The 12185-nt window shown below is 45.8% G+C and overlaps 1 protein-coding gene across 1 annotated transcript in view; it reads left to right on the top strand.

Moving 5' to 3' along the window:
- The window catches only part of pygb (phosphorylase, glycogen; brain), a 130332-nt gene that overhangs the window by 94016 nt on the left and 24131 nt on the right, over window positions 1-12185 (top strand). Inside the window, exons 12-16 of the mRNA XM_072504542.1 lie at window positions 3531-3645; window positions 5390-5491; window positions 5947-6094; window positions 10189-10247; window positions 11753-11894. Of these exons, the coding sequence (XP_072360643.1) occupies window positions 3531-3645; window positions 5390-5491; window positions 5947-6094; window positions 10189-10247; window positions 11753-11894 (566 nt within the window). The remainder of the gene's footprint in view (window positions 1-3530; window positions 3646-5389; window positions 5492-5946; window positions 6095-10188; window positions 10248-11752; window positions 11895-12185) is intronic.

Below are 12185 nucleotides of genomic sequence, written 5' to 3'. Positions count from 1 at the left end.
GGCTGGGATCTGTACAGCTCTTCATAGAAGGCCTTGAATACCTTGTTTATTTTTGTTGCACTCTGAACCGTGGCTCCCCCTCCATCTTTGATTCCCCCTATTTCCCTCCCATCATCCGACTGGCCTTTTCCCCGTACTCGTAGGTCGCCCCCTGCGCCTTCCTCCACTGTACCTCCGCCTTCCCCGTGGTCAACAGGTCAAACTCCATCTGGAGCCGTCGTCTTTCCCCAAGTAATCTTTCCTCCGGGGCCTCTGCGTATCTCCTGTCCACTCGCAAAATCTCCCCCACTAACCTCTCCCTTTCTGTCTTCTCCTCTGTCTTCTCCCTGTGAGCCCTGATGGAGATTAGCTCTCTCCTGACCACCGCCTTCAACGCGTCCCATACCACCCCCACTCGCACCTCCCCGTTGTCGTTGGCCTCCAAGTACCTTTCGATACACGTCCTCACCTTCCCACATACCACCTCATCTGCCAGCAGTCCCACGTCCAGCCGCCACAGCAGGCGTTGGTCCCTCTCCTCTCCCAGCCCCATTTCCACCCAGTGCGGGGCATGGTCCGAAACGGCTATGGCCGAATACTCCGTCCCCTCCACCCTCGGGATGAGCGCCCTGCCCAGAACAAAGAAATCTATCCGGGAGTAGATCTTGTGCACGTGGGAAAAGAAAGAAAATTCCCTGGCCTGCGGTCTTGCAAACCTCCATCTCCACTCCCCCCATCTGATCCATAAACCCCCTGAGCACCTTGGCCGCCGCCGGCCTCTTTCCCGTCCTTGATCTGGAGCGGTCCAGTGCTGGATCCAGCACTGTACCTCCCCCCCCCCCCCCCCCCCCCCGACTAGCCATCTCCTTTTCTGGGCCAATCCCGTGTCCGCGTCTCCAGTCCCCCAGCCGGGGGACCTCCGTCCCGACCACCTCTTCTGTGTCCCATTCCCTTTCGGCCAGTGCAGCAGCAACCCTTTTTCCCCCCTCTTCACCCCCCCCCCCCCCCCCCCCCCCCCCCCCCCCCCCCCCGCTAGATCCCTGTCTAGCTTTTTTGCTCCCCCCATATCACTCTCGTAAGTCAGCTGACCCCGGCTTCCCCCGCCATCCCTTTGACCCCCCCTGTATGGGAGTCTCCGCATCAATATACGTTCCTTCGTTCCCCTTCCCGCCTTTCTTCCCGCACGCGGGAAAGGAACCCCGCGCTTTCCAACGCCTGCCCCGCCCCCTCTGGCGCAGCTCCTGTTGCAGCCTTGTCTCTCTCCCCCAGCCCATATAACATTCCCTGCGCGTGGTTGACCCCCTATATACAACAACCATCATACTTCAACCCTCAAACACCCCCCACCCTCACAAACCCTCAATTAGAGTCCAACTTTTCAGTTAGTATAAAGGTCCACGCCTCTTCGGGCGTTTCAAAGTAGTGGTGTTGGCCATTATGTGACAGTTGCGCTGGCTGCAACATTCCAAATTTCACTCCTTTCCGATGCAGCACCGCTTTGGCCCGGTTGAAACCCTCTCTCCGCTTAGCGACCTCCATGCTCCAGTCCGGGTATATTCTGATCTCTGCATTGTCCCACTTGCTGCTCCGCTCCTTCTTGGCCCATTTCAGGACCCTCTCTCTGTCCGTAAACCGGTGAAATTCACCACCATCGCCCTTGGCGGCTCATTTGCCTTGGGCTTCCTCGCCAGCACCCGGTGCGCCCCTTCCAGCTCCAGCAACCTCGGGGGGCCTCCACGCCCATCAGCGACCCGATCATTGTGCCCGCATATGCCGCGGCGTCGGCCCCCTCCACTCCTTCTGGGAGACCCAGGATCCTCAGATTATTTCTCCTCGACCTGTTATCCAGGTCTTCGAGTCTTCCCGCCCACGTCTTGTGTAGCGCCTCGTGCCGCTCCACTTTCACCGCCAGGCCCAAGAGCTCGTCCTCATTCTCACTCACTTTGTCCTGGATCTCCTGGATCTTCACCTCGTGGGCTTTCTGGGTTGCCCCAAGTCCTTCAATTATTGCCAACATAGGCGCCACCATCTCCTTCCGCAGCTCCTCGAAGCAGCGCTTGATGAATTCCTGCATCTCCTCTTTGTCCCCGGCCGCCGCCATTTTGCTTGTTTTCCCTCTTCTCCCGCTGCTCCAATACCACTTTTTTGGCCGTTTCGCTGCGGGTCCGGTCCATACAAGTTAGTAGGGGACCTCTCTCCTCTCTTCCCCACGGGTTGGCTGTAAAAAATGTTCCGTTGGGGCTCTTCTATCGAGCCCAAAAGTCCGTGTTCGCGGGAGCTGCCGAATCGTGCGGCTTAGCTCCGCATAGCCGCAACAGGAAGTCTGTGTTTGTATAGATAAACATTTATTTTAAGTCTCAGCTATTGGTGAACCTTTCGTACAATTAGACAATTGTATTTCAGTCTGATGCATTGGGTAAATGCGAACTGATAAAGCCTAAGTATAGAGCATAAAGTAAAGTGAAATTTACCTTTGTTTTTATCATGGTTTAAAGATGACATTCGCAAATCTACTTTTGGGAAATAAACTTGCACTTGTTAAATGTAACATTTCTGTAACTTCAGAGTGCTTTTAATTTTAAATTTTCTTCTTATGATCTAGATCTAAATTTAAACATTTTAAAAATTGCTTCAATTTTTATGACTGGCATGGCACTTATTTAGATCCATTTTTACATGTTATAAATTGATGCTACATTGTACCATCAATGTTAAGTTGCAACCCTCTTTTAAATGAATTATTTGTGGGATAATGGTTGGGCAGTTTATATATAGAATATGGTTCAGATTCTACTTGTGACAGTCCATTTAAAAACTGGTATGGGTGAATGTTGTTACATGAATGAGCTATTTATGATACTTGCTTTTGTTGATATTACAATTTAATTTGAAATAATCGGGTTATTATTATGCAACAAAGTAAATTGAGAATTAACTACATATTATCCTCATTCCAATTTCCTTATGCTTGATTGTGGAGGAAATAATCATCCAACTATGTTTAAAACGCTGCACTACAAATAGAAAGCAGATTTTAAAAAGATATAATAATTCTATTGTCCGCTTATTGCTGCAATCCTAGCCCTGAATTTAGCACCATTTTAGCCCTACGTTGCAACAGTGTGTACTCTTTGAAATTAATCCATTGGTTGTGAAGTGTTTTTGGCTGTACTAAAGTCATGAAAAGAGATATATAAATGCATGTTAGTTTTTTGATAGTTTTTTGAAGAATAAAGGGATTAAGGGTTATGGTGTTCGGGCCGGAAAGTGGAGCTGAGTCCACAAAAGATCAGCCATGATCTCATTGAATGGTGGAGCAGGCTCGAGGGGCCAGATGGCCTACTCCTGCTCCTAGTTCTTATGTTCTTATGTCTTTTTTTTCTCATTTTGAATAACCTACCAAAACAATCTGTGCGACAGGATGCAATTTACTTCTAAGCATTTTATTTTGTCACATCTTCCACTCTATTCTGTCACCACAAAATCAGGTTAGCCATGCAAACATGAAAATAATACCTCTCCTTATTTTAATCTTTGGTTTTATTTTCCAGTTTCAAGGATTTCTATGAAGTTGAACCAGATAAGTTCCAGAATAAGACAAATGGGATCACTCCAAGACGTTGGCTATTGTTATGCAACCCTGGCCTTGCAGATATCATAGCTGAGGTAAGAAATCTTTGCCTGGCAGAGATTGGGATAGAAGTTAAATTAACAGTGGGTTGTTAGCACAGTGGTTAGCACTGTTGCTTCACAGTCCTAGGGTCCCAGGTTCGATTCCCAGCTTGGGTCACTCTCTGTGCGGAGTCTGCACGTTCTCCCCGTTTCTGCGTGCATTTCCCCCGGACGCTCCAGTTTCCTCCTGAAAGACCTGCTTGTTCGGGGAATTGGGACATTCTGAATTCTCCCTCCATGTACCCGAACAGGCGCAGGAATGTGGCGACTAGGGGATTTTCACAGTAACTTCATTGCAGTGTTAATGTAAGCCTACTTGTGACACTAATAAAGATTAGTGTTAAAAGGTTGTAGTGAATTGGAAGGGCAGAGAGATATCGGAACAAGAGAACATTTTGGTGGAGTGTGTTCCAAATTCCTACTACCCTTTCTATTTCCTTTTTTTAAAAAAATAAAAAATAATTTTTTTTTACAATTAAGGGCAATTTAGCGTGGCCAATCCACCTACCCTGCACATCTTTGGGTTGTGGAGGTGAGACCCACGCAGACTTGGGGAGAATGTGCAAACTCCACATGCACAGTGACCCAGGGTTGGGATTGTGCCTGGGTCCTCGGCCCCATTCGGCAGCAGTGCTAACCACCGTGCCACCCCCCCTTTTATATCCTGCTATCTCTCCTCCATAACCTAGATCTAAATTTAAACCTATCTTCCCAAGTTTTCTCTGTTTCTGCCCTATTAAATCCTTTCATAATTTTAAACACTTCATTTAGATTACCCCTCAGTCTCCTATAATCAAGGGAAAATTAGTGTAGTTTATGTTGCCTGGCCTCATAGTTTAACCCTCTAAGTTATTTTACCAACTTCATTTTCTGTATAAGTTGCGTTTCCAATCAAGCCTTGGAAACTGTCTCTAAAATTAGGAATTAAAAGTCACCATAGTCCCAGTTGACCATAAGCTGCTTTCCCCTTTGACAGGGAAAGCTGACTGGTGGTCATTTAACCTGAGGATCTAAGGTGGCACAGTGGTTAGCACTGGGACTACGGCACTGAGGACCCGGGTTTGAATCCCGGCCCTGGGTCACTGTCTGTGTGGAGTTTGCACATTCTCCCCGTGTCTGCGTGGGTTTTGCCCCCACAACCCAAAGATGTGCAGGTTAGGTGGATTGGCCATACTCTGAATTTTAAAAAAAATATTTAACCTGAGGATCATCACACCACAGGCGAGGGACAAGGTTGAGAAGGCGGGCCTTCATGAATAACCTAGGAGATTCCTAGGAGGAACCCTAGGAAAGAAATAGGAATATATTGGGAGCAATGACAGTTCTCTACTCTCTCTTGATCATTCAATCCATAGGTCCTCTTGACAACTGTAGATTTGCAGAGCTTAAAAGATATTGGAGCAGTTTTGACGAAAAATAACTTTTGTTGTTGCCTTGTGATTTTAACCATCCCAGTACCCCCTACCCTTTTCTTATTTTGATACATTCTTCAAAACCTATCTCTTTGACAAGACTTTTGGTCATCTGCCCTAATACATGAGTGTGTAACATGGTGCCTTTTTTTTTAATCAATAATCTCCTGCGAAGCACCTTGGGATGCTTTCCAATATTAATGACTTTCATTAGTATATTACAGTTATTACAATGTGAGGAAGCGTGCCCTTTGCAAAAAGCCCTGCTTTGTCTCAGTCTACTTTGTATTTAGCCAGTGAGAATAACATAATCTTTTTCCCCACAGAGGATCGGAGAGAGTTTCATCACAGACCTGGACCAGCTGAAGGAATTGTTGAAACACGTTAACAATGAAGCTTTCATTAGAGATGTGGCCAATGTTAAACAGGTGCAATTAACAATTAAATGAGCTGTTTTCCTGTAGTTTGAGTTGTGTGAAATTGTAGATCACACATTGCAAGGTGTCATCAACACATCCTTAGGTATCACCCTTGGCTCAATGGTAGCACTCTGCTGAGTCAGAAGATTGTGGGTTCAAATCCTGTTCTAGAGACTTACTATCTTTGCTGTCTTTCAGATGAGACGTTAAACTGAGGCTCTTTCTTTTCCCTTGGATGAATGTACATGATACCCTGGCATATTTTTGAAGGAAAGGAAGGGCATTCTCCCCGGTGTCCTCTCCAATATTTGTCCTTGAACCAACATCCGTAAAACACTTGCCTCATCATTGTTGGACCTTACTCTGTGCAAATTATCTGTTGTGTTTCCTGCATTATAACAGTGACTGCACTTACATATGCAATATAATGAATTATTTGGTGAGGTGACATTGTTTTATTTCAGGAAAACAAACTGAAATTTGCCGCTTATTTGGAAAATGAGTACAAGGTCAAAATAAACCCTTCCTCTATCTTCGATGTCCATGTGAAGCGGATCCATGAGTATAAGAGGCAGCTATTGAACTGTTTACATGTTATCACTCTCTACAACCGTAAGTCACAATCTGCGAATGGTTCATATAGCGTCACATCCATGATGCATTCTTTGTCAATGATGAAACATTGGTTTGCTGAGAGGAGACTAAAGACTTCACATTCAGCCCCTTACTTGCATAGCTACTGCTAGTTGCCATCTGCTATAAGTTGGTGGTATGGGGAGATAGTACTGTTATACATACTGTTTTGACATTTGGGAGGACAATTAAGCTCTGATAAGAGCCCTATGAGTTTGATCTTTCATGAAAATGCTGCAGTGTAAAATTGGTCCAACTTGACAATCTCACTCTAGCCATGGGAATAACTAATGAAGAAAATGGAAAATGCCTCAACGGTGCAGTACATTTTGTTGTTTTAACTTGTGATGGTAGAGGAGAGGGTACTTCACATTGTAATGATCCTTAAAAAACATGACCTTGTCTGTCAGATGCTATAAAGGGAAATTAAGCCCCATATTCCACAAATAACATAGCCTCATGAATATAAGGTGCTGCTGAAGGAGCCTTGGTGAGTTGTTGTAGTGCATCTTGCAGATGCTGCACACTGCTACCATTGCACTGCTGCTGGAGGAAGTGACTGTTTAACGTGGTGAATGAGGTACTAATTAAATGGGATTCTTTGCCCTGGATGGTGTCTAGCATTTTGCATTGTTGGAACTGTACTCATCCAGGCAAGTAGAGTGTATTCTGTCACACTCCTGTCTTGTAAATAGTGGACAGACTTTGGGAAGTCAGGAGGTGAGCTTCTGACCTTCTGTTGTATTTATGTGGCCTCTAAGGTGCTGTTGAAGGAGCCATGGTGTGTTGTTGTAGTGAAGTTTCTGTGAATGGTAATGCTGAGGATGTTGATGGTGGGGATTCAGTGATGGTAATGCTGCTGAACAGCATGGGAAGATGGTTAGGTTCTCTTGTTGGAGATAGTCACTGCCTGGCACTTTAATGGTGTGCATGTTACTTGCCAGTTATCAGCTCAAACCTGAACGTTATCCAAATCATGCTCCATGCGGGCACTGACTGATTCAATATATCAGGACTCTCAATAGGTACTGAACACTGTGCAATCATTTGACCTTGTGATGGAGGGAAGGTCATGGAAGAAGCAGCTGAAGATGGTTAGAATACTTTGAAGTCACAACGAGCAGGGTAGATGAAGGGGAACCAGGTAGGTGTAATATACTTGGATTTCCAAAAAGCGTTTGGTAAGGCACCACACAAAAGGCTACTTTAATAAGATAAGAGCCTATGGGTCTGGATGTGATCTATTTGGATTTGTAGAAGGCCTTTGACAAGGAGTCGTACAGGAGGCTGCTAAAAAATTTTTTTTAAAAGAGCCCATGGTGTTCGGGGCAAGGTGTTGGCATGGATAGAGGATTGGCTGACTGGCAGAAAGCAGAGAGTGGGGATAAAGTGGTGTTTTTCAGGATGCAACTGGTGATTGGTGGTCTTCTACAGAGGTCCATGTTGGGACCACAACTATTCATGATATACATTAACGATCTGGAAGGGGCTTCTGGTGGCGGCCATGGAGTGAGTGGTCGCACATTTGGTGGCTCCCGCTCGAGGTGGAATTTTCTGGTCCTTCCCCACCCAACTTGAGGGGTGTTTTGCTGGTGCATAAGGACTGAAGAATTGCAATATTCCACTGGTGCGGCCGGTATATGGCTTACCAGACGAGGAGTTTACCAAATAATAAGCAGCAACTTGACCACGAGAATAGTCTAGGTGTGACATGGAAAGGCAGAAGGCGCTGGAGCATCGTTGCCTGCCCAGTGGTCTGCAGAGCAGCTCATGAACAACAAGTTCCAGCAACAGAGGAAGGAGGCCTCACGCATCGGCTGATTATGGGGGGAGATTTAAATACAGTTCTGAATCCTAAGTTAGACCGGCCGTGCCCAAGGTCCCTGAAGGTTTCGGCTACGACGAAAGAGTTTATGGGGTTCATGGAACGTATGGGAGGGGCGGACCAGTGGCGGTTTGGGAGGCCGAGGATGAAGGAGTTTTTGTACTTTTCACATGTACACTCCCGGGTAGATTTATTTGTACTGGAGTGCATGGGAAAGGCGGTATGGCAGCTGCGGAGCGCCAGAGGGGCGGTTTATGAGTATCGGGGGGAAAAGCGAACAGGATGTTGACGCATCAGTTCAGGAAGCAGGCAGTGAGAGAGATTGGAAGGATGAGGGACGAGAGAGGCATGGTGGTGTTGGAGCCACGGGGGGTGAATGGGGTCTTTCAGGCCTTCTAGCCAAGGCTGTATAAATCGGAGTCTCCGACTTGGGAGGAGGGTTTGAGACGTTCTTGGATGGGCTGGTTGCCAAGAGTAGAGGAGGAGAAGGTGCAGGTAGTATTGAGGAAGCAGGGGGGCTGCAGAAGGACTTTGACAGGCTAGGAGAATGGGCAAAGAAGTGGCAGATGGAATACAATGTGGAAGAGTGTGAGGCTATGCACCTTGGTAGGAAGAATAGAGGCATAGACTATTTTCTAAATGGGGAAAGGCTTTGTAAATCTGGAGCACAAAGGGACTTAGGAGTCCTAGTTCAGAGTTCCCTTAAGGTTAACATGCAGATTCAGTTGGCAGTTAGGAAGGCAAATGCAATGTTAGCATTCATTTTGAGAGAGCTGGAATACAAGAGCAGGGATGTATTGCTGAGGCTGTATAAGGCTCTGGTCAGACCCATTCGGAAGATTAAGAGTGGTTTTGGACCCCATATCTAAGGAAAGATGTACTGGCTTTGGAGTGGGTCCAGAGGAGTTTCACGGGAATGATCCCGGGAATGAAAGGCTTGTCATGTGGAGGAGCGGTTGAGGACTCTGGGTCCGTACTCTATGGAGTTTAGAAGGATATGGGGGCATCTTATTGAAACTTGCAGGATACTGAGAGGCCTGAATAGAGTGGACATGGAGAACCTGAGGGCACAGCCTCCGACTGAAGGGACAAGCCTGTAAAACTGAGATGAGGAAGAATTTTTTTGCCAGAGGGTGGTGAATCTGTGGAACTCATTGCCATGGAAAACTGTGAAGGCCAAGTCACTGAGTGTCTTTAAGACCTAGATAGGTTCTTATTTAATAAAGCGATCAGGGGTTATGGGGAGAAGGTAGGAGAATGGGATGAGAAACATATCAGCCATGATCAATAGTCCGAATGGCCTAATTCTGCTCCTATATCTTATGGTCTTATAATAAGATCTTATCTATAAGGTGGGAAAGTGGAGTTGGAGTTGAGGATTATATCAGATCAACCATGATCTCATTGAATGGCAGAGCAGTCGCATTGGGCTGAGCGGCCTATTTCTGCTCCTACGTCTTATGGTACCAAATCTTGAGCTGCTGGGTTCATTCTTATTTGTTCTGCTGCCTTATTGTACTCTGCTCTTCGACATCCGTGGGTATTTTATTTGAGAGTCACACCCCTTTTCTTTCCAGGAAAATATTTGTTCTGACCTCTCTCTCTATCAAGTCCTCGAATGCCTCACACTGTTCTGACACTGATTTCACTGATTTACCCTCAGTTAACCATCCCCAATCTGCTTTTACCATAGCATCTCTCAGCTTTTCAAAATTGGCCGTTTCTCTCATTGAAAACGTTTACTTTTAGTCTGCCTTTGCCTTTTTCTCACAGCTATGGTAACTGAATTATGATCATTATCATCAAAATGCTCGCCATTGATGCTCCGTCCACCTGCTCAGCTGCATTTCTTTAAGTCCAGAACTGCTCCATGTTGGGCTTACTACATGATAGCTTAAAAAAGGTTCTCCTGAACATATTTTAAGAATTCTGTGTCCTCTATACATTGGTCAGTCACATCACATCATGACTGGAACATTTATCACCAATCCTTCATCGTGGTTGGGCCACAGTCCTGGACTGCAGGAGCACTAGGCAGTTCACCATCAGCTCCTGAAGGACACCTAGCGATTGCCAATTATTGTTGACTTTGCCAGTAATGCCAAAAATGGATTTTTAAAGTTCGGCAATGCTGAGTTAATAATAATTTTAATTAATAATCATAGATGCTCTCATATTAATTGTAAACACAAGATCAAAGATACCAACAATAGCATTTTACTTTGGAATGATCTCTCTTTTCTTTCAGGTATCAAAAAAGACCCAAATAAAACCTTTGTGCCAAGGACAGTCCTCATCGGAGGGAAGGTAAGGAAAAGCAAAAGACCAAGAGATCTTGGGCGTGATCTAGCAGCCGTATCGGGTCTGACTTGGGATGCGACACAGCTGGCAAATCGTAGCTATTCACCATTCAGTGCAACCCTGAGCTGCAACTCCACAGGCAGGAGCCTACTCCCCATATCTCTTGCTTCCCTGACAGATCAAAATTGTCTACCCAAACTTAAATATATTCAATGATGGAGCATCCATAACGTTCATTCCAAAAGTTAACAACACTATGAATAAAGAAATTGTTCCTCATCTCAACTTTGCACCCCATTCTAGATTTGTCAACCAGCATAAACCCCTCAGTGTCTACCATGTCAAGCCCCTCCAGAATCATGTTTATTTGGATAAGATAACCTCTCATTCTTCTAAACTTCATAGAATCTAGGCCCAATTTATTTAGCCTGTCGTCCCAGGCACCAACCTTTGCTGTACTATCCAAGGCAGGGATACCATAGACTCCCTACAGTGCAGAAGGAGGTCATTCGGCCCATCGAGTTTGCACTGATCATTTTGAAGGGGCTACCCCCGCCCTATCCCCGTAACCTAACCTGCGCATTAAGGAGCAATTTAACATGGCCAATCCACCTAACCTGTACATCTTTGGACTGTGGGAGGAAACCGGAGCACACGGAGGAGATCCACGCAGACACGGGAGAACATACAAACCCCACACAGACAGTGACCTAAGGGAAGAATTGAACCCGGGTCCCTGACACTGTGAGGCAGCAGTGCTAACCACCATGCCACCCATGTCCTTCCACAAATATGGAGACCAAAACTGCAAGCAGTATTCCAGGAATTGTCTCACCAAAGTCTGGTACAATTGTAACAAGGCAGTTCTCATACTCTATTCCCTATGCGGTAAAGACCAGCAAGCCATTTTCCTTCCTAACTGCTTCCTGAACCTGCATGCTAACTTTGAGATCCTGGTAAGAACACACCCAAGGATCTCTGAAAATCAACATTTGCAAGTTTCATGCTTTTTTATTATAATAAATTCTGCTTTTCTATTCTTGCGAGCAAAGTGAATGACCTCATACTCGCCCATGGCAATAATATCTCCGCAATCTTAGTAATCTATTGCTGGAGTGCTGTGAAAGTTTGCTGTCCCCCTTTGAACACTCAGATCCGTCGCCATGATGACAGCACTCTGCATGGCAGTAAGAATGAATCTGATATATTCCATCTGAGCTTCCACTGCAATGTTAAGTGGTTTCCAATTGGCTGAGAGGGCAGCCAACAGATCCTGCATTCTGGTTGGGTCCCCAAGGTATTGGCCAACACTTCCACAGTGGAATGGATAGATTCCAAGCTCCTTGGGCTGTTCTGTACCATGTTCGAGCTGGATTTCTCCATCTTCCTTGACAGTGACGAGTCGATGTCTGGCAGGCTTATCGGTGTACCAAGCATCTTGGTTTGCACGCACGTGAAGATTGTTCCACAGGCTGCCCCATTGCTTAATGTATTTCCCTTGTTCTTTACAGGCAGCTCCAGGCTATCACATGGCCAAGATGATTATCAAACTCATCACTTCTGTTGGGAATGTTGTTAACAATGACCCCATTGTGGGTGATCGACTGAAGGTCATCTTCCTGGAGAACTACCGGGTGTCACTGGCTGAGAAAGGTACTGCCGACAAGAGCCACAGGAATCATACCCTGTTGTGCATGTATTGAAATCTGTTGGCTGGTGCCAGGGAGAGAACAAAAACTAAGAACAGGTTCTGCCAAGCCAGTTTTTGGAAACTCCTGGCCATAAATGTATATAACGGTATAGTGGAAGAGCAATGTAGGAACAAGAAATATGCCATTTAGTCCTAACAAATTTCTACATATCAGTTAGAACATTGTGATCTGTATTTTAACTCCATCTACCCACTTTAGCCCTGTGGTAGTAGAGGTATTACGGTACCTGGTA

The sequence above is a fragment of the Scyliorhinus torazame genome, chromosome 1 (assembly GCF_047496885.1).
Source record: "Scyliorhinus torazame isolate Kashiwa2021f chromosome 1, sScyTor2.1, whole genome shotgun sequence".
Lineage (NCBI taxonomy): Eukaryota > Metazoa > Chordata > Chondrichthyes > Carcharhiniformes > Scyliorhinidae > Scyliorhinus > Scyliorhinus torazame.
This window is presented reverse-complemented; position numbering and strand designations above follow the sequence as displayed.